This window comes from Idiotropiscis lumnitzeri, chromosome 18, assembly GCF_059441095.1.
Source record: "Idiotropiscis lumnitzeri isolate Australia: NSW breed Sydney's pygmy pipehorse chromosome 18, RoL_Ilum_1.0, whole genome shotgun sequence".
NCBI lineage: Eukaryota > Metazoa > Chordata > Actinopteri > Syngnathiformes > Syngnathidae > Idiotropiscis > Idiotropiscis lumnitzeri.
The window spans coordinates 13,179,374-13,205,385 of NC_142408.1; the positions used below are offsets into that span (position 1 = coordinate 13,179,374).

The 26,012-nt window shown below is 42.3% G+C and overlaps 2 protein-coding genes across 4 annotated transcripts in view; one reads left to right on the forward strand and one right to left on the reverse strand.

Annotated features, from left to right (window-relative positions):
• dcc (DCC netrin 1 receptor) overlaps positions 1-26,012 on the forward strand; it is a 321,689-nt gene that overhangs the window by 282,890 nt on the left and 12,787 nt on the right. For all 3 annotated transcript variants that reach the window (XM_088281223.1, XM_088281224.1, XM_088281225.1), the window contains exon 28: positions 17,897-18,045. In XM_088281223.1, coding sequence (XP_088137349.1) covers positions 17,897-18,045 — 149 coding nt within the window. The remainder of the gene's footprint in view (positions 1-17,896; positions 18,046-26,012) is intronic.
• Positions 18,089-26,001, reverse strand: LOC148319580 (uncharacterized). The gene is made up of 3 exons (XM_088282038.1): positions 24,720-26,001; positions 24,184-24,674; positions 18,089-18,142 (listed from the first exon to the last, which is right to left on the reverse strand). The coding sequence occupies exons 1-3, from the start codon at positions 25,999-26,001 to the stop codon at positions 18,089-18,091; spliced, it is 1,827 nt and encodes a 608-aa protein (XP_088138164.1).

Sequence of the window (26,012 nt, forward strand, 5' to 3'; positions counted from 1 at the left end):
TAGTGCGCCTTTCGCCCGTAGTCAGCTGGGATAGGCTCCAGCACCCTTCCGCACCCCTGTACAGGATAACCGGTGTGGATAATGACACATGACATGACATGAAAGACTATATATATATATATATATATATATATATATATATATCAATGCATATACAGTGTTCCCTCGCTACGTTGCGCTTCGGTTATTGTGTATTCACTCTGATACGAATTTTCATAGCTGTATTTATTGCAGTTTTACCTTGCTATTTTGCAGGTTTTCTTGCAATTTTTCTTCGTTCTAAGTCGGACCAGTCAAGAAAATGAACATTAGGCTCTGTAATTTACTATGGCGCCTGCGCACTATCCTCATAGTGTGTGTTCGAGGAGGGAGAGTGCGGTCCCTAATGCAGTTTATGTTGTAAACAGGTCCCTCTTTGACTCTGTAAAACCAAATGGCTCTGTTTGGAAAATCAGAAAGTTACACATTTGTGCCTTTCAATTAGCCGAATTATGTGTCTATTGGCGTGCAATTGCTAATTTGCAGATTAAATGGCAATAAAAGTACTCTGAATAATAAACTATGGTGGTGGTTCAACATTAGACTTATTTATTTTTCCCTCAACAAATACAGTATCTTATTCCTTTTCTTTTGTGTCTCTTGCTGTCAGCCTTTCTTCTCACCTGCTGCATGTGAGCGGAAATCACTGGACTGTGTGTCTACCCGTGCAGTCATAGATGCATTACATATCTGGATTCTGTTGGTGTATATTACAACTGTGTGTGGGCGTGGACTTTCATTATGGTTATGTTTACACGCCCAGGTGGCCTCAGATTAACATTGATTTTCAGCTCCAAGGAACCCATCGCATAGAAAAGGCAAGCCTGCGGCGATTCTCATCTGGTCTAAAGACACTAAGAAGGACCATCAAAGGCCTCCACCAGCCCACAACCCTCCTGGGCGCTCCAATACCGACACCTCCCCCCATCCTTGAGCGCACAGAACGTCTCCTAACAAGGCAGAATAAAGCAGAATTTGTTTTTAGTCCTGTTTATGTTTATCCTGGGGTGAACGACTGTCTTGGTGAAAGGGATGGGGTTTTTTTCGGTTTAATTGAACTGTTGTGGAGAGGTGGGAGTAAGAGAAACATGGTTAGACATTTTTAAAATAATCCTGAATGGGAGGTGGACTCTCTTCTGATGTCACTAGAAGTTGACATTTTCAAGTAAACTTGAAGATAAACAAAAAACTACCAAATTTTCACACCCGAGGGTGCACCGTATTAAAGGGCACAGTCTCAGTTGCGGGTGCTATTTCTATATTTAAAACATACATAGGGCACGCCGTACTATTGAGCATAGGCATGTCAAAATATACCTTGCATGCTAAACCACAAGCTAGCATGAATGCTAGCAAAACAAAGCAGCGGGACCAAAACTGAGATTGATTGTACTTTATTGAAGTATTTAATGAACTTACATTATTTATTTATTTTAATTAAAGTCCTCTTTCAAACACGTCATGCGGCCCCTCAGACATGACGCGGGATTTTGTGACGACTCAACCGGCAGTTCAAGCAGACACACTAACTTCGCAGTGCATGATAACACAATGCCAATGTAGGCAAGTCACTTTCTCAACAATCTATGTACGGTCACTGTATTATATCAAAACTAAAACTATCACCCAACATCAACTGAACAGCATACTAGCAAACAATGAAACAACCAAAACAAGGAATAAGAATACAATTAACACAATACATGTATCTCTCATGCCATTCATATCCCAAGTGCCGCAAAGCATTCTGGGAGTACTTCAGCCTCAGCCAATCACATGGCTGTTTAGAGAGATGTGCACTGGGCACCGCCTTTTTTTTTTTTTTTTTGGGGGGGTCTGGGGGGCGGCAGGGTCAGTTGTGTAATGGGCTAACCTTTGATGTTTCTTGCTTGCAATAACATCCATAATAAGACGGACTACAACATTGTAGACAGCCGCCCATTTAGCCAGCTTTCTTCCGCACGTACGTACTAACTAGTCTGTTGTCAACTGATTGTGGTCTCAAACTTAACCAATAGAGGGTGCTAACGCACGCTGTGTAATGTTCCCAGTCAGTCATTCGGAGAGCTCAAGAAATGTATAGATTTGGAACTTGCTACACAGATATGGCACTCCGCATTATAAGGCGCCCTGTCCATTTTGCCGAAAATGTGGGACTTTTGGGTGCGCCCTATGGTCGTGCAAATGCAGTATGTGCTCGGGCTAGGCTAGGCTGAATTTGGGGCTTTTGATTTAAATGAGGTAGAATGTCTGGACTTAACGGATTCAATTAAAGTGAAGTACACATAAAATTAAATAAGGATCAAAAAATCCTGTACGAAATTAAAATTGTGCTTCAATGGTTTAACACAAACGACACAGTTGTTGTTGAACATAATGGCAAGACATTCTGCCTAATATGTTAGGTATCATTAGAGCATTTCAAGGCTTCAAATCTTCAGCGGCATTTTAGTTCACTCCATGCAAACATCAACTATAAATTTCCAAAGAGAACAGAACTTCTCAAGCACAAGTTGTTCACTTTGAAAGGTCAAGCAGAAAAGTAGACATGGTATGTTACCCAAATTTATGAAGCACACTATCAACCTTTTTGGAACATTGCTCAGGCTGAAAAACCTTACATTGTAAGGGGCGTTTGTCAAAACATGAAGGAGTGAGGGACGGACAGTATAGGAGGAGGAGTTAGTCTGCCCATGTGAATGATGTGACTCTGCAGTAACAGATTAAAAAGGCTCTCAGCCTCTGACTGGTTGGCCACCCCTTGTAATATACTGTCGACGGCCAGCGCTCATGTCAAACCAGGAAATAGAAGTGTGCTGCCGAGTTTGGTCCAGAGTTAAGTTAATTTTACATCTCAATGGATTGAGAGGGTGCTGACCAAGAAAAAAGGCCCATGCTCTGAAATTTTTACCAAGATAAACCAAATTATGCAGCTGCCCATATAAATGAAGCCAAATGTCGTTGGGACAAAAAGTTCTTTGGCCAGACAAGACACAAATTGATCAATTTGGACAGAAAGTATGTTTGGATGAGTCAATGTGAGGCTTTAAATGACCTTAAGCAGCCGCATGCTCAAGGTGCTTTTTTTGGACACAATTGGGTATTCCGACGTGACAATTATCTTAAACGGACAACGCTGGGGTTGGACTTGTTAAAGAAAAGTAATAATTATCTTCAGGAATGGCCTTTCCAAAGCCCTGAATATTTGTGGACAATGCTCAAGTGCCACCATGCATGCCAACGCCTCCCCAGCGTCCTTGCGTGTGTGAGCATGTCCTTCTGCTGAGACACGGCGCACACCAAACCAACCAATGAAAGCTCCCAATTTTGTCAAGAAAAGTGCTCAAATATCCCGCTATAATTATGCCAGACGCTTGTTGATAACTACCAAATATGACTTGTTGTACTGAAACATCATTTGCGACATTTACTCCAGTACCAGTTGATTTCACATGTTGGGCCCTATTTTTGTAAATTCTACCACTAACCACTTTGCTAAAAGTCCGGGCCACCAGTGTGCAGAATCTGTTATGACAATGAAAGGTACAACTGAGGCTGCCATTTGTTCTACACATTTATATTCAGGATGTGGACGGACCTTTCTCAAAGTATACGCCCCCTCTATGCCTACAGAATTTCTCATCAACATGCACATTAATCTATTATTGATCAGCCGATCAACGTGAGCCCGGGCGCTGTGAATGCCACCCCCAAGCCCCCTACGCCCCCTTACCCGCCCACTGCGCTCCATCAAGTCCTTATACCATGTCGACTGAATCTAAAGAGAATGAGGGAAGCCGCTTTCATTGGATGGCAAGTGGGCAGTGTCACTTCCCACAGCGGCGCAAACACTCCTTTCTACCTTCACCCGTCTCGGAAAATACCATGAGAAAGAAAACGTGCACAGCTAGTCTGCACTTTGGGCTAGACTCGTGCTGGGCATGAAAACACGACCCATAAAATTCATTATTATAAAAAATGTCTGCTTAGCTAAATCATAGAGCTATAACATCACCATTTGCTGTATGTATTCATCCATCCATTTCATTATCATTATCAGACTGTGGGTGTTCTGGAGCATATCGTATGTATTCTAAAGAAGGAAATAAAAGAACATGTTGCTCAAAAGCAAACATCTGCGGAACAAAATTGTTGGGAAGCTGCTCACTCACCATGGGCCAAAAGTGCAGTTTAATGCTGGAAACTATAATGGGATCATCTGAATCTGTCTGGAAAGACTTTTCAGACACAACAAGAGGCTGTTATGTGAATTTCATCCCACCTCCCACCTTTGGAGACTGAGTCTGCTATTATGAAGAATTATGAGGAGCATTTTGACATACACGGGATATACATGCATTTTATCGACATTTTCAAATCACACACAATACTAAGAAAAAAAAACATTGCAGTTGTTCTGGGGGTGTGAGATAAGGCCAGGAGGTTAGCATATTCATCATTTTGTAACAAAGTGAAGATTCTAACCACACGCTATGGAAATCAGTCTGGCCGCAAATCCACCATCCCCATAAATATGCATATCAAATTTTTATAGCAAATTATGCCCCTGTTTTCCTGACTGGCAATTGATGACTTTGTTTTTCGTCAATTACCCAAAGTCATACGCATGCACGACAAGAGCCGTTTACATGCATATCTCATTTCCAGTTACATTGTTGTTGTCATGAATTCAAAACATTGTCAGACATGCTTCAAGCCAGATATTGTACAACGTGACGTAGATTGACACCAGGGCTTTATTAGAATCATCATGTAAAGTGATATGACATGAACATGCACGCTGTTGGCAAAAAGGATACAGATTTAATGGAAAACAGGCTGTTGAGTATATTGCTGGCAGATTGGTCAAGTGACACAAAACGCATCTATGCTTTAATAAGATTTATATGGAAAACTAATATAAATATAAATGCCTTGTTGTGGCACTATTAATATTTCCATCACCCCTTAATGTAAAGTTACAGAACATGTAACATTTCTAAACTCCTTACAGTGAAAAGAATGTTCTTCCAAAGTCCAAAATGTTACATGCATGTAATTGAAAAGTCTAAATTGTACCTAAGTTCAAAAGTCAATTTTCAACATGGTATGTCCCACTGGGGTGTACTCCATCTTTCCACCAAAGTTTATGTTCCATCTCCCTTGCGATCGTAATGAGGACAAGAGCTATTGAAAATGGATGGATGGATCAAAGAGACAAAAATACACAGAAGCCGAGGACAAGGAAATACCAAACTCCTCTGTGAGCGGTTGAAGCTGACTGTGCCTCGAGAGACGCGATGTCTTCTTGAAGATACTTTTAATCTTTTACTGTATTTACTTCAAACCATCCTCAGGATCAATAAGCCCTCCCCCTCCATCCTCACCTCATCGTGCTTTGTATCTTTCAATCTTTCACCTCGGCCCAGAAAAACAGACAGACAGCACTGATGTGACCCCCGGCAGTCATTTCACACCTTCAGTCTGACGTGTCTGGTAAATATATCCACCTCTCTTAGCAGACGATCCGCCAATCTCCCCCCACCTCCACCTTTCACTGACAAATCCCCTGAGGCGCAGCCAGACACCATAAAACTGTCTTTCATGAGGTTTTTTCTACTGTGGATGTGGAACCTACAACACTAGATTGCTGCAATACAATCTGATTTACCCAGAAAGTGTTTTATTTTCTAGAGCTTTTTTCAGTGAATTTTGATCTGACAACAGGTGCAGAATTGCCATACAAACACATTTTTTTCGGCTACATTTTGAGGTATGCTCTGAGCGTTTAATCAGATTGTGCCAATGTCCTATGTTCATTGGGAGATACGAATATGGCATACGGTCAGACTGACGTACAGTCAATCTGTCATTGGTGGATGCCCGTTTTGCTGATAATAGACGGGAGACTTGAAATAATTACGGATGAATCAGAGGTGGAAGAGCAATGCACAAATGACCAGAAATAGGAAGAAAATCTAATACATCTAGCGGGTCGCTAGATTAATGTAATGCTCTTTACTTTGGAGTCAACCAGTCCTCCCTCAAGCGCCTCCAACTGTTGCAAAATGTTGCTGAACGCCTTTTAACTGGATCTCGGAAGACGGTTCACATAATCCCAATCTTGGCCTCTCTTCACTGGTTCCCAGTGCACTTTAGAGTTCGCTTTAAGGTACTTAGGTTCATCTTCAAATCTTTAAATGGCCTCGCCCCAGGGTACTTCTCCGAGCTCCTCCTCCTCCTTTATCCACCTGCCCGCTGCCTCAGGTGTGCGGACCAAATACTGCTGGAGGTACCGAGGACTAAGCGCAGCCTCAGGGGGGATTGTGCCTTTTCTGATGCCGGTCCTTCCCTATGGAATGAGCTTCCATTAAATGTTAGGCACGGCCCCTCTCTGTCCACTTTTAAAACTCGTTTGAAGACACATTTTTATTCTTTAGCTTTTAACTCAACATGAGACTGTCGTTCTGCTGTTCTTCTGGTATCTATTGTTTGTCTTTCAATAGGTGTGCTAATTTCCCGCCAATTTAAATGACACCATAAGGAAAGCACTTTGTTACAGCTCTGGTTGTGAAATGTGCCATATAAAAAAAGTTGCATTGCATTGTATTGTACATCTCCATTAAATGTGGAGTTTGAGAAGAGTTGCTTCAGTTCCCCAAAATATTTAAACCTCATACCGCCTTGCTCATCTGGTGATATAAGATGATAAAATGACCATATTTACTTCTGAAAATACTGCCTTATGACTTTATTTGGTGCACGTCACTTGACGTCGTGCTTTGGGCGCAATCATGTCACAACATGAATGTGTTGCATTCACGTTAAAAGTGGCAAAAAATCTGAATCGGACATAACGCCCTGCAGTGTGAACGTAGCCAATATGACCTTTGAATCGAAATTGCATTCATGCGACTGGATAAAAATCATTATTCATTACTTTTGTTAGTAACTCTTGTGGAAAGAAATCAATATTTGTCAGACAATGGAGCATTATTTTGAACACATATTGGCAACTACAGTTCACTTACTATTTAGCTTGGCAGACAGTTGATGAGCACAAGCACTATCGCCTCATTCATACTAAAGCCACTTTGCTCAAAAACCTTGTCATGAGATCAGTCACAGAGATGTAAAGGTCTTTTGATTGATGCACTGCACTTCTGCTTCAGACAAGAAAAAACGAGAGCGGTAAACTTGAGCGAAAACTTAGCTATTAGCTGGAGGCCATGAAGGACAACATATAAAAAGACTTAAAGTGAAGATGTTCTGTTTTTTTATTCAGGGAATATTTAAAAAAATAAGACAATAAACAAGACAAACCTTGGAAGAATACATTTGTGTTGTTTTTCACTGCATTTCACCTACGCTTATGATTCATATACGTACAAGTGTGTATGTTCTGTTTTATTTGCACAAATGAGCTATTTCCATAGCCACCCACTCTACGTGGTGGGAAACTAAAATTTATAAAAGTGTTAACTGTTCAAAACCCACAAGTGTGCACTGTGCAGTTATGATGACACTTGAGAGTGTTCAGGACAACGCTCCACCGAAGGCATGTCCAGCTTCAATTCTTAAGGGTTTCTGTCCTGCCTGTTTTCCTGTTTTGTCTGCCTACTTCAACACGCCTGATTCAAATGACGGAAGGGAGGACAAGGAGATGATGGATAACAGGCAAACAACAACCCTTGAGGCCTGACTTTGGATACCCCTGCTATACTTGTGAGGACAAAGTAACGTGTGCCTCAATACGCTCACAAATTGGTGAGGCCTTGTCTTCCAGACTGGGGAAGAAAGTAACAATTCCATGGACTTAGAAAATGCAGACATTAACTTTTCACACAAAAATTCAATGAAATTAAATTCCGTCAAAGACTATTGGGTTTTCATATCATCGTTGCATTTTGAAGAAGAGGCATATTGCTTGCCGAGTAGCTGCCAATGACACTCGTTAGACTGAATGCAGTCAGGTGTGTTACTTGCCAGTCCAAAAAAAAAAATATATAGTTGAAGCACTTGCTTCAACCAGAACATGTGAAATATCGTCTTAATGAACCTGATTGGCCGCCTAGCACAAACACAACTCTGATTGGCCAATCTGTTTTGAACTTAAAACATTAAATATGACATGGAAAAACTAAAGTGGTAAAAAGTTATTAGGGTTTTTTTTTAATAGGTCAGAAACTGCAAAGTCATGAAAGTTTTGCCTGCCGTAAGAAAGTTTGATTCTATCTTGTGTATGGCGAAAAATTTTGGTATGGAATATTCTCTTGACTAACTACACAATTTCAATCATTACATAAGGGGTGGGATTATTTCAAATGGACACCAATCAGAGTCGAATACAGGTGACAAGCCATTTTAATGACGTATCAGTGTGACAGCACAGGTTATTTTATTACTGGGTGGTGTTAATGCAATACCAACATTCTATTTTTAACAGTGTCCACGAAGTTTTAACAGTGTAGTTGGTGAGGCCTTTGGTGAGAACATTTTGGAGAATGTCAAGGAGATGATAAATGATGCTCATTAGAATGAATGGAGTCAGCTGGGCGACTCACCAGGCCGCATATCCTTGGAGGGCACGGTAGAGGCCTCCGACATGTTCACACATACACGGGATTTAGCATGAACTGTATTTCAAGCAGAGTGAAATAAAAAGAAAACAAAGGAATAAGTCTGAAGAAATGTGCTCTTGGTGACTACTTGTACCAAAATATGTGAAATCCCGTGTTAATGAACCCAATTGGCTGTGTAACCCATGTGACATCATGTCAAACTGCGACTGCGATTGGCTAGCCTGTTTTAAACAATAAAAAACTCAAATTATGAGGCAAAAATCAAGATGACGCAGTATCTGTGTAACATCTAAAGCCTGGTTCACACGGCAGGATAATTAGTCCGATTTTAGCCCCAATTGTTCTGCTCCTCACGTGTGGGGTCTCTCAGATTTTGGAAGTCTGCCGACAATTTTAAATTCTTGTTGGGGAACTAGGCTTTAGGGAACTAGGCTGGTATATATGCAGTGTGTGTAGCAGTTACCAAATATTTACGTTATTTCATCCGGCCTTCTGTGTCATCATAGGAAATTATTTGGAAAAAAAAAAGTCTGAAAGCTTCATGAAAAAGACGCGTGAAAATGTATGATTCAAAATGCACCAAGTAACACAAGCATTTGGATATTATAGAGCTTAAACCATTTTTTTGTACCACTTCACCTGTTCAAGATAACGACTTCAGGCAAAAGAAAGACCGCACATTGGACTGGTCAACAGAGAACAGTTCGCGACTCCCCCATTCACACCATCACTGCGGGGAACTCACACCGCCAGCACCAAAGTCACTCAAATGTACCAACACGCCATCAGTGGCTGCTTTAAAAGTTGTCAGCTGATAAAATAGAGTGAGGAAATTCCATTTAGGATTGCAATTTGTATTAGAATCATTTTTGCCATTCAGAAAATCGTCTTTCACAGGATATTTTGCTGCTGTGATAAAGCCCGTATCTCCTGGACAACTTCAGTTTTTGTTGTTGTTGTTGTTCTGCGCGTTTGGGGGACAGTGGGAGTCTAAAATCCAACTCTATCTTCTTTGTCGGTGTATTTCTTTGTTTTGAAGACTGTCCGCAAGAGCAAGAATGGATGTCTATTGATCAGAATGAGAATGAATGTTGTGCTGGAAGAGGTGGAAGGGATTGTGGGTACAAAAAGCCTGGGGATTTGTTGAGCTATCAGGGGGCTGTGCAGGTTATCAGAAAAAGACGAAAGAAATCCCAACCGTTTTGGCTCTTTTTTTCCACGACTTTGATTTTCAATATTTACTCTGTCACCGTTCCATTCTTGCTTTCATTCCTACGCGAGTATCTCATTAATTGTCGCCATGCCTTGAAAAATTACATTGTTCTATACGCTACATTTACAAGACTTGCCAAAATGAATAATCCCAGAAGTCTGCATTGTCACAGAGCAGCAATTTCAAGCAGGCCTTTGTGCTTCTTCTTGCACTCATGTACAGGAACATATAAGTCAATATTTTTTCCTTACTTTGTGGTTGCATTAGATAAACTAAAAAACAAACCCAGTTCGTCATAGAATATTCATAAACATGAACATTTACAGTTTTTTTTTCAGAATATATCGAACAAATGTGTTCTTTTCTATACATATTAAAGTTTTTTTTTTGTAGTGCCAAATGAATACAGACCCAGAAGTGGGCTATCTCCTTCAGATTCATTAAAATTCCTGAAAAACTGCAATCGCAGGGCATCTTGACGTTATGTGTGGAAAATGTTTATCATCAAGTCATCCTTGTTAATACAGTGTTGTCTGTTTGTCCTGTTGTTTTTTTTTTCTTTTGTCAAATCCATTTGTGCTCACGGATGAATTGACGGTTAGTCGGTCAGACAAATAACTGCAGGGCTCAGACTTCCGTTTCTTTTTTGACGGTCCACTTAGTCGCATATGAACATGGTCGTTTAGATCAATCAATGTCAGTTATGTGGAATCAGATCAAAGTGATCCTGCCGATACAGTCAGGGACTTGGGCGTTCAACAGCAGTGAGCAGAATGTTCCCTAAATAAGTAGTGGCAGGATGAGGCACAATGGTCGAGTTTGAATCTCGTCTCAGATTTCTTGTGTTCCATTTCCTCCCTCATTATCCAAACACGCATGTATGATTAATCGATGACACTAAATTATCCCTGGGTGGGAATGTGAATGTGAATTTTAGCCTGTGATTGCCCAAAGTTAGCTGGGATAGGCTCGAGCTCACCCGCCACCCTAATGAGGACAAGCAGAACAGAAAATGATTGGATAGAACAAAAAGAGCAGCAATATTTGGAACACTTTCAGTTGCTCTTCGATGAAAGAATCACTGAAGCAACACCCGACCTCGATGAATGAAGTATTCAAGTTGATGATATGGCCTGGCTGCTGGTATCTCCTTCACACTCATGACAACACTCAAGTGCTATAGTGGCTTGCGTCAAAGCATATTCTTCTTTTTTTTAATAGGTGACACGCGCTGAAAACATAATAATAATAATAATAATGCCTATATTAGTCCCACAATGGGGAAATTCGAGATTCGAACCCAGGCCTCCTGGGGAGACTGGGTCCTGAACGCGGCGCCTTAGACCACTCGGCCATCCTGGCAGCCGAAATTCGAGATTCGAACCCAGGCCTCCTGGGGAGACTGGGTCCTGAACGCGGCGCCTTAGACCACTCGGCCATCCTGGCAGCCATCAACATGACACAAAAATGTTGTACAATCCTCACTAAGAAATACAACAACTGTAATAACACTTGGAAATAACAGCTGGGGCAAAAGAATTCTGGGATAAAACATTTTTTTATTATTTATTTATTTATTTATTTTGTTTACAATATTTTCCCAAAATGATACAGCCTCCACAGTCACAAGGTCTAAATAATTATTTTTAACGGAAATAAATTCTAAGATTGGTCATTCGCTCTTATGATATGGAAGTGTGTGACCTGAGATATATTTTTCTTAGGATCGTCATTCTTTCGAACTTGAAGGGGCTAAAAAAATAATTGAATGGCTCATATTATTGTGATTATAATAAGTCGAAATATTCTTTTTTTAGTTTCTGTCTGTCTTGATCATCTTCAATTACGACCAAATTCAAATTAGGAGGAAATTAAAAAAGGTGACCAAGTTCTTCAGGCGTACACTGCAGTCTTTATTTTCCATTTTTATGCTTTTCACCATTTTTATTGTCACTCTATTCATTTCCTGTTGTAGTTTCAGTCCACTATCTGTTGCTCACTCTCCGGGCAATCTTCTTCTGCTTGCTTGTGCGATTGGCATTGCCCAGTTTCCACATTTCTGATTCATTTGCGGAATTGTACATTGCATTGGGAATAATTTTAGCCTTCTTCAAAACCAAGTCCTTTCAGATCACAAGAAGGTTCATAGAACCCCATTTTTGGATCAAAACTCCATGGATTTAATTTTCTCCAATGCTAGACAAAGATGACAGCTGCTCCTTTGAAGACAAAAAAGACCAGTACTATAATTCATGCTACCACTTTTTCTCCACAATTGTTTTGTGGAAACCACTCTTTGGAAAATGATCTCTCATCCATCTGAGCAAATGTACCACATTTATTCTAATGTCTTTTAGGGCAAAGCCTTTCTGTTGTCATCTTCAAATGATCTGGAACAGATGTTTTCAAACAGACAAAATTGTTTTCTTAGCAAAAAATATATACATTTTTTTCTTCATATGTATCATCATCTTGACAAGACTGAGGAAAGTGTGTTGTGACTGACCTGAGTCTGTAACAGAAAAATGATTCTCTGTACTCGCATCATCATTTACTTCTCCATGTTGCCCTGTTTTATTTACTTGTTTTTATGCATACATTTAATGCCCTTCTTCAAATGTGGCCCTCTTTTTCTGTTCTGTGGTCCACTCAGTTGCAGTTTCTTCACTTTTTACAGCTGAAAAGTGTGTGTGCGTGGGCGTGTGCGTGTGTGTGTGTGCGTGTATATATATATATATATATATATATATATATATATATAGTTTGTTTGCATCATGATGTTGTCATTTCAATCAGGATATTCCAAGTAACTCTGTATGCATATGCGTTATTCCACATGTTGCAGAAATATTGACGGTGTGCATACGTAGTCTGTGAAATGCAAAAATTCCTGGGGCATGTGACCAAAAGGGCAACTACAAGAACTGTAAATGTCATCTTCACAGCACGTCTCTGAATATTGCCACAATCCCCCAGTTGCTCGGCAACTCCAAGTATGGCTGCGAGACCACGTGTAACTTTTTTTCCCTTGTTCTTTCTCAACTTCTTCTTGCCATCTTTCTTCAACCGACCTGGATGCTGACTGCGACACGCAAAGCAGGGCGAACTTCCCACAACTCATCTCATCTCTGCGTGTGCAGCATTTGTAGATTTTACCCGATAGTCTACAAATTGGTACTTAAATTAAGTGGTTAGTTTGTCCTTATGAGTCTCATTTTTATCTTTGTAGAAAGTTAACATGAAGATCGTTGAATTTTAGTTCCTTTTATTATTGTATTTTATTTTAATATATTACGTTCTCATTCTGCGGCACGTTGGCCGACTGTTTAGCACGATGGCCTCACAGTGAGAGACAGCATCGGGCGTGGGTTCGATCCCGGCTCCGGCCATCCTGTGTGGAGTTTGCATGTTCTCCCTGTGCTTGTGTGGGTTTCCTCCGGGTACTCCGGTTTCCACCCACATTCCAAAAACATGCATTGTAGGCCGATTGAACACTCTAAATTGCCCCTAGGTATGAGTGTGAGCGCGGATGGTTGTTTGTCTCTGTGTGCCGAGGCTGGAAAGCGGTGGTAGGTGGACCCTTAAGCGCAGACTCAGGAGGTAGGGATTAACAGGATGTTTATTGGAGGACGTCAAGCAATACACAACAATCACTATGAGGTAGATATCTATAAATTTAGTAACCGCAAGGGTTCTATGAGTACAACCGCCAGATAGGCGAAACACAAAACGCTGGGAGACCGAGTCACTCCAGGAAAAGGATAACGAAACAACAGAAAACGCTTGCAACGCAAGAGACCGAAAAACAATGCTTACCACGAAAGGGTGAAGACAAAATCCAATTGAGGCGAGAAACTTAAAGCGAGCCGATAAGTAGCTGGTGATAAACAAAACATCAAAACGCAAACAACAGAACAAGAGCAAATCGCGAGCAGAAGAAACTGTGAACGAGAGCATGAGCAAGAGCATGAGCAACGCAGGATAATAATCCGACGCGGGTATGTCCGCGTCGGCTGCTTAAGTAGTCCATTGAGTGGTGTCCTAATGACACTCAGCTGTGGCGATCGGGAGCGCGTCTCGCTCGTGGCCGCTTCCCGGAGCGGAGCCGCCGGGCCACGCCCAGTCGCTGGAGACGCAGCCGACGGATCGTGACAGGAGAAGCGGTATAGATGATGGATGGATGGACGTTCTCATTCTTTGCAATTCCTGTCCCCGTAGTTATTTTACTTTGTGATGTACCTCTTCCAATTTCCACGTGAATTTAGAAAATGGACATGCACACCATATTCTGCAATGTGTGTGCTATTAATGTCTAAGCTTCAAAACTAAACTCAAAACTCTCTAGAGGTAGCGTCCTTCATATGAAAGACTAACTTTAAGAGGTTTTTCATCTGTTTAGCCTTTTGAAAATAATCTGAAAACAGATGTGGTGGCTCTAGAGCAGGGGTGGGCAAACTTTTTGATTGCCACAATGGGTTCTAAAATTCGACAGAGGGGCCGGACCAGGAGCAGATGGATGGAGTGTTTTGGTTATGTCACCTCATCGGAGAAAAAAAATACATTTAATTTGAAATGAACGTGAACATTACAACAATATATGTATTTGGAAAACCACAGTATTTAGAAAATAAAACAATAACAAGGTTTATTCATTTAATTTTTTTCAAGTTCGGCGGGCCGGATTAAAACGTAGGCCCCCGGCCCATAGTTTACCCACGCCTGCTTTAGCGGCACTCAGGTTTTAATGCAGGCATAAATTCGAGTCACCATTAGTAACCCATCGTTGCTAAATAATTATCACCTATGACAGCGGTCAGCAACGTTTCACGATTCTTGAATTCGGCTGAAGAAGTTAACAGTCATTGCGACCCGTTATCAAACAAACAAAGCTCAAATAAAGCAAAAAATATTCATCATGATTCATATCGGCTGCAGCATGACAAAACATCCCAAGTCCCAGCACTGGCTTTTGCAAGATGAATAAACCATATTTTCATACATTTCAATGTTCCCAGTGAGGATTTTGTGCAATTGACTTGCACATTAGCGGTGGCAAGTATGAGATAAAAGAACCCCACTGGATGCGCAAAATATTGAAAAAAAGATGAGTTACGTGACACTGTAACGGGTTGCTTTTTGAATGATTAATCGATGCAGCGATGGACAGTATGCGACGTGCATTGGGGCACCATTCCCTTAGACATCCACAAACTCTGTAGTGTGGTGTGCCATTTATCACCATTGAAATTTCTTTTTTAAGTGACATGCTGATTGAGTGCCCTTACTAATTTCGATGCCCTGTGCCTGCGCACCACCTCTCCCGCACACCACTGCAGTGCTGGGACTCAGAGCAACCTACTGGCCATATCTGTCGAGCGAGTTTGGCAATATACAAATTGTTCTAAATGAAATAAAAATGCTCTAGAATGAAGCTAACCACCAGAGAACTGTAGCAAGCTCAATTAAAGTAAGAAAACTCCATCATAGATTTTTTTTTAACAAATTTTGTAATTGTTCTTTAAGAGACGGGGCCTCTGAATTGGCCGACCTTTTTATCGGGAAACCGAATCGCAGATTGATTAGGAGCTATGTGCTTTTCGTCCTGGCCATGGAACAGTGGACCAGCTCTACATGTCTACATGTGCTTTGTTGACTTTAATAAGTTGTTTGACCATGTCCCTAAAGCTAAAATCTCACAGGCGTGGGCAAACTACAGCCGGGGGCCACATGCGGCCCATTAAACGTTTTAATCCGGCCCGCCAAACTTGAGAAAAATTAAATGAATAGACCTTGTTAATGCTTTGTTTTCTAAATACTGTGGCTTTTCAAAGACATGTATATTGTTGTAATGCTTTTGTTCATTTTCATTTAAAATTAAATGTTTTTTTTCTCTCATGAGGTGAGGTTACCAAAATACTCCATCCATCCGCATCCCCTCTGTCATAATTTATAACCCATTGTGGCCCGCCAATCAAAAAGTTTGCCCACCTCTGGCTTACATGCTTGCAAACATAGCAAATTTGGGGCTTTTGTAAGGGTTTGTAAAAGGTTGCAGTTTTTCTTGTTGCTAAGAAATGTTGAACAACTTTGAAGAAAAACTTCACGACATTAAAAACTGTCTGTGAACATCTTTGCAACCTTTTACAAATCCTGAAAAAAATATTAAATATATATAAATATATTTAAAAATATATAAATAATATTTTTATACCTATGTTTCAAGTGGAATTACATTCAAGTTTAATATACTATAATCAATATGTAAAGATGATCGAGATTGGTCCACGTCAGATTGTATGTTTCGCGTAGGATACTGTACATCAGGGGTCCCTCGATTCATGCAAGCCTGTGGAACCGCCTCGATGCTCAACCCAGTGATGACATTTCTACATCAAAATCACTCAATTGATGTTGAACCGGCATCAGATGCCCACTGGAAATCCTCGCACTTCGATGCCTATTTGAAACAACTGATGCCCATTAATACGGCGGCATAAATACAAGTTATGGGTCATTTTCAATGTTATGAAGTGCTAAGAGTGAGGAACGTTGCAATTAAGAGCCTTGGAAAAATGCTCAGGCTGCTTCTGCAATGATAAACAGAAGGAAGGAAACAAGGATAAATGTGTATAAATAAACACAATACTCAAATCTTTGGCTAATGATGCTGCAGTGACGTTAGAATCAGAAAAAAATTATTTTCCATCTGTACCACATTGGAAAACCGTTTCAAGAGTTTAGCAACTGACAATCAGCGCACTGTACTACGTAAACTAACAACAGTTAAACTAGGATGGAGAAAATATACATGCATGGTCAAAGTCCGATGATCATCTTACAATCGGGTAAATCACTATATTGAGTAATTAACCCTGACCCCACGCAGACCTCCAACCACCTCTTAATACACTCGAGCTTACAGCACTTGTCACATTTTTTTTTTTTAATTAAGAAAAGGTGCAAGATACAGTGCCTGACCGTGTTTCTTTTTAAGCAAAAGAACAATCATAAGTACCAAGAGAGAACAAAAGTGACCTCACAATGCAAGCCTGTGGGGTGGCAACTGCTTTATCAGACAATTAGTGGGCATCTTTCTTTCCAGCTTCCAAGATGGGTAAGAACGTAACGGCAAACAGAAGGAATGTATTGAAAGTTTAGAGCTGCATTGGGAAATGTAGTTTCTGTGGACGCTATCACAAAATCTGATCTTTTTTTTTTTTTAAGTTGTTCCTTACCTTTTATGGGTTAAAATCAGGGGATGTCATTAATATTTGTCAAATGTGGACATGTGAAGCCTTTTGAGACTTTCTTGTGATTAAGGGCTATACAGTATAAAAAGTTTTGACTTGACTTTATGTAACTTCACTACCAAAAAACTATTTGAGGTTGAAACAACAATAATTTTGGTATCATCCAAAATGTCTGCAAAGTCTTTCCTAAAAAGTGTTTTGCCGCTTTTGATTTTCAGAAACTGTGTGGATGGGTGAATTTCACAGTTGTTGGTTTTCCCAACTTGGATACGGTGAAAGTGTGAGTTAATCATATTTTGCGACCATAAGGTGCACCATATTGAAGCACACCATCTCAGTTACGGGTGCTATTTCTGTATTGAACACATACATAAGGCAGCAAAAATGTTCCCAGTCAGTCAACCGGAACGCTCAAGAAACATTTACAGATTTTCTAACTTGGTTCACACATAAGGCGCCCCATCCATTTTGTAAAAAGTTTAAGACTTAAGTGCGCCTTATGGTCGTGAAAGTATGATCATTATGCTCTGTTGATTATTATATTTTTCATTTTATTTTTTTAAGCAGTTTAAGTAGCTCACTCATCAGTCTGTTTCCAAAGCACTTATTGCTCTGACTCAAAAGGGATTTCATGTTCCCACGTTGGATATAATTCTACCTTTTGCTACTTATTCTTTGTTTTTGTTGTTTTTGCAATCACAAAAACATACACACCTAAATATCATAAATAAAAGATGTTAAACAATTTGATTTTTCTGGCCAGAGTTACCTAGGTGGTGTGTTGAAGTCAAATATCTTCCCTTTTTACACAGCTGGAAGCCTTCCAAAGCCTCAGGTGAAGACAGCTTCTCTAGGTCAAGCTGGAAAGGCTCGCTCACCTCTGCTTCCAGTGTCAGTTCCGACAGCGCCCGGCATACCAGAGGAAGGAGGAACAAAGCCCACGGAGGATTCAGCTGCTAACGTAAGTCGAGACCAAAGCAATATTACAAATGTTGATGAATGGCTCATAACCTGGAGAGGTAATCTAGGTTGGTTTCGGCAAAAAGGAGTAGTGAAGGCTAAGAAGAAGACCAAAAGACTTAAAGAACATGAATTGAGAAACAGTGCATATAAAGAATATGAAATAAAGCGGAAGGAAGAGAGCGTACACTTGAGAAGCGAGCCAAAAAAGAGGCAGAGACCTAGAAAAAAAGACGAGAGGTTCTATTGCAGTGGTGGGCGAGCAGGACTAGCAAGGCATTTTCTGCTGGCCGAGATGCTATCGAAAGAAGTGACCTACATTTACAGCCTGAATTCTTATATTCTTTTTTTTATCAATGTATTCACAAAAGTTTAATCTCTTCATTTCATAATATTTTTTTTTCTTAGCTATTTCTATTTATTTATATATTTATACTTTTGTCCAATCCGATTTCAGCCTCTTTGTGCTGCCATGTTAATCTAAAATGCCCAGGGCCTTCAGACTCACCAGTTCTGATGGGACTGTTTCATAAATCAATCAGATTTGAATTCATCCTCACATTATGACATTAACTTTAGCATTTTGCTGTTCTCTGATTGGTTGGGCAGAGCAAGCCAAATTTGCCTAGCACCGTGTTATCGTGCCCAAATTAAATGTCTTAACTGCGTACAGGTGGAGTTTTCTTTCTTTCGCAGAGGTGGAAAAGGGGCGTTTGTGCCGTCACACGACGTTGTGGGATGGAACGTACACGACTCTCAGCCAATCGAAGTGGCTCCCCTCATTCCCTTTAAAATCAGGGCGCTCGAGCCGCATGCAGTCATTGACATTGTGAAGCAGAAATTGACTTGCTGGGGCCCATGCATGAAAATTGGCATGTGCAAAAGTGCCTTTATACAGGTAAAATGCAAGATCTCCTCTTGTAGATGATAGTCGGCCGCACATCCATCCATTATCCGTACCACTTATCCACACAAGGGTCGCAGTTGGCCGCATGTGACGCGGGTAATTGGAGACCGCCTTGCACTTCCAATCGTGCGACCGTGTGCAACCCGCCCACCACCATCGATAATTGTGCTGCGCGGTCAGGAGGGTTGCACATAAAAAGATAATCATGATAATTATTCATTCAATAAATTGATTTGTGCGATGATTCAGAGGGATTTTCCCACAGTTGTCATATTTATGAATGAAATACTATGTCATCTACCATAGAAGTACCAAGAGTTTACTTTTGGTTGGTAATAGAGCAGCAGACCACCATAATTCTCAGGCAAGTGAAACATGCTCAAGTAATTACAGTAAACTACACTTTTCTGATACATATATATGTCTGTGTGTGTGTGTATATATATATATATATATATATATATATATATATATATATATATATATATATATCGTGAGAGAGAGATGTAATGATACATTTCTTGGCGATACGATGCGTATCATTATAAGGCCTGGCGATTCGACACATTGCGACATATTGCTGTTTTAGAACAATACAATCCGATATGATAAAGGTGATTTTGATACGTTAACAACAGCTTTTCTGGAAATTAACTTATACGAATTAAAGATAAATCCAATAAACACAATGAAATGCCATTTATTGGATTTTATTTTCATACCAATTTAGCTTTACCAATTCCAAAATGTAAAAAAAAACAAAAAAAACTGATATGACAACAAGCTAGTTCTCTTAATCTTCTATCATAAACAAAGTGAAATACAATAAGATAGTTCTTTTTCTATACACTAACTGATTCTTTTTGGACATTAAAACATCAATGACACCATTTATTTCATATTTCTAAACACTATTCAACATTCTCTCAACAAGTAATTCTTTCTGTAGTAGAAGATTTATAATTGAGTTTTCCTCTTTGGTCATTGCCACTATCTTGTATTGATTCATAATCGTGTTCCCTTTACATTTCATTCAGCATTTGTCTGGCATATACGGCAACAGTCCTGTCAGGACAATCTTTCTTACAAAATCCAAAGTGTTTCCACGGAACGTAACACATTACTTTAGTTTAAAAATCTCCTCCTTTCTATGATCTATGTGGATTTATTTTAATCTATGTTGTTTGATTTACATAAATCCAGAGATTAAAAAAAAACTAAAAAACTATGTTTATGCACGCCGTTTATGTCAAGCACACAACATGGGTCATGACGGCGAGGAAAACAATTCGTTCGTTTATGTGGAAACATTTTGCAAGAAAGGAGATCAAATTCAGAATGAAATATAACAGAAACACAATTTGTGGATGCACCTCGACCAGCGCAATGCAATACTAACAGCAAGAAACCTGTGAAGAATCAACACCGGCAGATTCCATACACATGTAATGTGACAGTCCAAAAATTCGTTTCTGCCTTATTTATTCAAAAATTCATCATAAATCTGATCTTGCTGAAAGACTAATTTATTATTGCAGAGCACGCAGAGAAGTGTCTCGCTGCAAGACAACATATCAGACCGACTGATGTTTTTGAAAAAGTACATGGAAGCCTCTGGTAAAAAAAAAATTCCCTTACATACAGCTGATATTTATACCTTTTAATCTCTGAAGCAGTTTAATTTAATGTGAAAATATAAAAGTTTAATACTTGTGTATATGTATGAAGCACTTTTAAAAAAGGATTTACATTAATACTTTCATGCAGAAAAAATACCAGATTATTCTGATAAAAAGGTAAATTAGTGTATAAAAAGAGAAATAGCTTGTTCATGCAAGAATATGAATTAATTTATTTCTGATAGCAATGCAAGTTTTTTCGTTGAATCGGCAAAGGTGAGTTGGTTTTAAAATGAAATAAAATCCAATGAAAAAAATTACATTGTTTAATAGATGCACCTTTAATCAATATTTGTTTATTGATTGAAAAGCCATTGTTAATGTTAATAATGAAATATTTTATCAAAATCGTTTTGACCTATAGCTTTGTCGAATGATCATTATCAATCCTAAAAAGTAACTCACCATTTATACTGTGTGTGGACACACACACACACACAGGGAGAACGAGAGAGAGAGAGAAAACACTGAGAGAGAGGAGAAAACAAGGGAGAGGAGAGCGAAAAGTAAAGAGAAAATAACAAGATGAAGTGATGGGATGCTGGATGTCGAAACTTGTTAAATATTCATATCTACTCAATGACGATAGTACAGGACAAGTGGTTGCCATGACGACAAAAAGTAGAAGAGAAAAAATGATGGAAAAAAGGAAGTCAGGAAAGTCTAGAAAGGAGGGAAGTAGGAGGTCAATGATATGATGGAGGGGAAAAAAAGAGAATGCGTATGTTGCCATGACAACAGGACTAGAGGGTCTCTTCGAGAGGGCCAGATAAGAGTGAGGAAGAGGAGAAAAAAGGTGTTGCGAAGGTAAAGAAAGTCGAAGTTATAGGTGTCGAAAAAAAGATTTTGTTGAGCGTTTAGGGGGAGTGTTAAAGGTCAGCAGCTCTTTTTTTTTTTTTGCTTTGTCTGCTTCCTGCTCTGTCTCTACAATTGCTCTTGTCTTTTCCCTTTATCCATTCACACTCTCTACTGCTCACATGCACAACTCTACACAAACTGTGACATACACAGTATGTGGCTCGTGTTTTCTCTTTGTCTCATGGACCAAAAGGTATGGGGAGAGATTTGTCCAAAAATCAAATGAATCTTTCTGAAGAAAAAAATAGTGTACTGCTTCGTGCAGTTTAAATATTAATGGAAAATGTTGAATATTAAGAATGAAAGCCGGTTGGATGTTCATAATCAAGTTTATTATTTTGTACTTACAACTATTAAAAAAATAGTTGTATTTTTATCTTAATACCTGATTATTCGACCGCACGATGTACAACTGGTTAGTACGATGGCCTCACAGCACACAGACCCGTTTTTTTGGGGGGTTTGTTTGTTTGCATGTTCTCTCTCCATGCCTGCGTCGGTTTCCTCCGGGTACTCCGGTTTCCTCCCACATTCCAAAAAACGTGCTTGATAGGTTGATCGAACACTCAAAATTGCCCCTAGGTATGAGTGAGAGCGCGGATGTTTCTTCATCTTTGTGTGCCCTGCGATTGGCTGGCAACCAGTTCAGGGTGTACCCCGCCTACTGCCCGAAGATAGCTGGGATAGGCTCCAGCACCTCCGGGAGCCTCGTGAAGATAAGCGGCACTGATAATGGATGGATGGATGGATATATATGCTGAATGCACCTCTTTCCGAGCACTGCGTTTGGGATGAATTAACTGACAAAACCAGGGGAGCCATTCAAGCCAAAAGTCAAACTCGCCGATGTCGCTTCTGTGCGACACACATTAACAAGACTAACTCCCAGAGGACTGTTCGAATGTCCTCCTTCTGGCTAATGCCAAATTAATACTATTTCAATTTGCATTTAAAATCAACCCCAAAGGCTCATGTATGAAAAATTGATTTACTTTACTTTACTAAGCTTTTTTTATTAAGTTTTCAGTATTTTTAAAGCAGGTTTGTTTTTATTTTATTACCTTCACGAAAATATTTTTTTCAATGTTAGTTTTAGGTTTTTGTTCGTTAACTAAAATAACCTTGATCCGAGGGTGACAACAAGTGTGAACCACTCATGTACAGTATGTACTATATTAATGATTTATATAAAACTATCAAATTAATATTGAACTCCTCTGAGATGAGTTTGTTGTGGGTGTCAACTTAGTCAACTTTTTGGTTTCTGACATGACTTTATGGGAAAATGCTCACCCCTGGTCTGGCGAAGATCGTGGAGGTCTACCACGATAAGATTTATGTACTTTTTAAATATTTTTTTTTTCATTTTTCTGATAAAGATGTGTGTGTTAGTAAGGTAGTGTTATTTTATTTGTGTCACGGTGCGCCTTACAGCGAGGAGGAGGTGGACCCAAAAGGCGAGGAGGCAGAGAGGTGAGTAACGTGAAGGGAATTTATTAACTGAAACAAACAAAGACAAACAACGTGGCATGGGGCTAGGGAACAAGGGCAACCAAAACGTGACTAACAGAAAAGGAGGACGAGGAACAGAAGTCGGGGCAAAACGCTGAGGGACGTAACGGGAACGAGGACGTGAACAAAAGCATGAACTTGATAGGAACAAACGTGGTCGTGGAAGTCCGGAAAGTGCGGCAATGACCCGACACTGCGTTGTCGGTATGGGAAGCTTAAATAGTCCGAGTGATCAGGGGAGCAGATGGGAAACAGGTGTGTGATGAGGGTAACGGGGAACAGGTGCGTGGCTGGTGAGGACGAGTGCTGAGGGGAGGCGCTATCACAGCTGACCAAAACAAAAACAAAGTGCACATGGCAGGGAGGTGACGAAAACAATAACAAAACCGCATGACACGAAAACAATACAAAAACCCCTGTCATGCCTGACGCGGATCATGACAGTACCCCCCCCTTAAGGGACGGATTCCAGACGTCCCACAAAAAAAACAAAAAGAAAAACCATGTCCAAAAACGAGGGTGGGCGGAAGGGGTCGGGCGGTGGGTCAACGACCCGTGATCGAAGCCGGTCTGGCGGATGTCCGGGAGGCCAGACCAGCGCGTCCTTTCGTGGCCATTCAGGCGGCCGTCCGGGTGGCCGAACCCGCAAGTCCAGTCGTGGCCATTCGGGCGGGCGTCCGGGAGGCCAAACCAGGGAGTCCGACTGTGGCCATTCAGGCGGGCGTCCGGGAGGCCCAGATCGCCTCATCGAGTGCGCCGCCGAGGCTAAGACGAGAAGCGGCGGCGGGTCGAGGGGCTCAGCCGAGGCAGAGGCTTGGAGCGGCGGCGGACCGGGTGCAGCCGAGACAGGAACTTGGAGCGACGGCTGGTCGTCCAGCCCCGCCGAGTCAGGGACGTGGAGCGGCGGCTGGTCGTCGAGCGTCGATGAGACCGGAACGTGGATCGGTGGCTGGTCGTCGAGCGTCGACGAGACAGGAACGTGGATTGGCGGCAGGTCGTCGAGCGTTGCCGAGACAGGAACGTGGAGTGGCGGCTGGCCGTCGAGCCCCGCCGAGACAGGAACGTGGATCGGCGGCTGGTCGTCGAGCGTCGACGAGACAGGAACTTGCGACGGGTGCAGGACGTGCTCCGCCGGGACATGAGCTTGAGGCGGACGCAGGACGTGCTCCGCCGGGACGTGAACTTGGGACGGACGCAGGGAGTGCTCCGCCTGAACGTGGACTTGAGGCGGGCGCAGGACGTGCTCCGCCGGGACAAGAGCTTGAGGCGGACGCAGGACGTGCTCCGCCGGGACGTGAACTTGGGACGGATGCAGGGAGTGCTCCGCCTGAACGTGGACTTGATCTTGAGACGGACGCAGGACGTGCTCCGCCTGAACGTGGACTTGATCTTGAGACGGACGCAGGACGTGCTCCGCCTGAACGTGGACTTGACCTTGAGACGGACGCAGGACGTGCTCCGCCGGGACATGAGCTTGAGGCGGACGCAGGACGTGCTCCGCCGGGACGTGAACTTGGGACGGACGCAGGGAGTGCTCCGCCTGAACATGGACTTGAGGCGGGCGCAGGACGTGCTCCGTCGGGACATAAGCTTGAGGCGGACGCAGGACGTGCTCCGCCGGGACGTGAACTTGGGACGGATGCGGGATGTGCTCCGTCTGAACGTGAACTTGATCTTGAGACGGACGCAGGACGTGCTCCGCCTGAACGTGGACTTGACCTTGAGACGGACGCAGGACGTGCTCCGCCGGGACATGAGCTTGAGGCGGACGCAGGACGTGCTCCGCCGGGACGTGAACTTGGGACGGACGCAGGGAGTGCTCCGCCTGAACCTGGACTTGAAACGGACACACAGCGTGCTCCGCTGGATCGGGTACTTGGGACTCGGCCGAGGCGCCGGAAGGGGGCTCGGCCGCTGGTGAGGAGCCGGTACAGGACTCTGGAGGTTGCAGCTGGTGAGGAAGCGGCGTAGATTGCTGCAGCTGACGTGGAGGCGGCATGGTCTGCGCAGCTGACGTGGCGGCGACATGGGTTGCTGCAGCTGACGTGGAGGTGATTGCGGGCCGGGCGCAGCATTCGGGCCGGGCGCAGCCACGACGGGGGACCTGATCAGCGTCAGCCCTCTTCATGTCGATCAGCTGGGCTTGAAGTGAGGAGACCTGCTTCTCCGCGTTCCTCTTGCCCTCCTCTGCCTCAGCCAGCATCTTCCGCAGAGCGTTCCGCTCATCCTCCTGCTGCCGCAAGCGAGTGGAGAGGCTCAGCTTTTGGCGGGTCTCCTCTTGAAGCAATTCCTGTGCATCCTGCAGCTGCGACTCCATTGAACACAGGTCTTGGCTGACTTTGATGTTTCTGCCCTCGGCTTCAGTCAGCAGACTGTTGGTATTGTCCAGCTCCGACTGCATCTTGGCCAACTTGTCAGCCATCTCCCGCCTCTGCTGTTCGCTCTCTCCAAATTTGACCTGTAGCTCTTGCTGTGCTGCAGTTGAGTCTAAAACGTCCTCCAACTCAGTCTTGAGAGCTTCCAGCTCCTCTCCAAGGTCTCTGCGCCCCTCATCTGCCTTGTTGCGAGCCTGTCTCTCCGCTTCCAGATCCTCCTGCAGCTCCGAGATCTGAGCTTCCAGTTCCTGGGTCCTCTTCTGGGCGAGGTTCTCCTCCTCCCTCCTTGCCAGTACAGTCAGCAGCTCCTCCTCTTTCTGGGCCATGCGAGCTTCCAGTTTAGCAAGGTGGGCCTGAAGTTCAGAAATCTGGTCACTGATTGAGTCCGGGTTGCGCTGGGCGTCTGGAAGACGGTAGAAATACTCGAGATCGTCCTCGTGATCCGAGTCGATGATCAGATGGGGTGGAATGACGGGTAAACCATCGATGACGTAACCTGGAGACGAGGGGAGTGTAGCAGACGTGGCGCTGAGGTGATCGGCAGGTTGAGGGAGGTTGTCCGTGCGGTGGTGTCCATGACGCCGCCGCGAGCCCCTCGCTGGGTCCTTCTTTCTCGGTCGGGTCATTCTGTCACGGT

What these genes read in the sequence shown, in the direction of transcription:
- LOC148319580 (XM_088282038.1), bottom strand. Translation starts at nt 26,001, where the DNA reads ATGACCCGACCGAGAAAGAAGGACCCAGCGAGGGGCTCGCGGCGGCGT. An exon ending in CGTCCTGCGTCCGTCTCAAG is followed by an intron (nt 24,675 to 24,719) that starts GTCAAGTCCACG and finishes GTCCGTCTCAAG; the next exon opens with ATCAAGTTCACGTTCAGACG. An exon ending in ACTCCCTGCGTCCGTCCCAA is followed by an intron (nt 18,143 to 24,183) that starts GTTCACGTCCCG and finishes TCTTCTTCTTAG; the next exon opens with CCTTCACTACTCCTTTTTGC.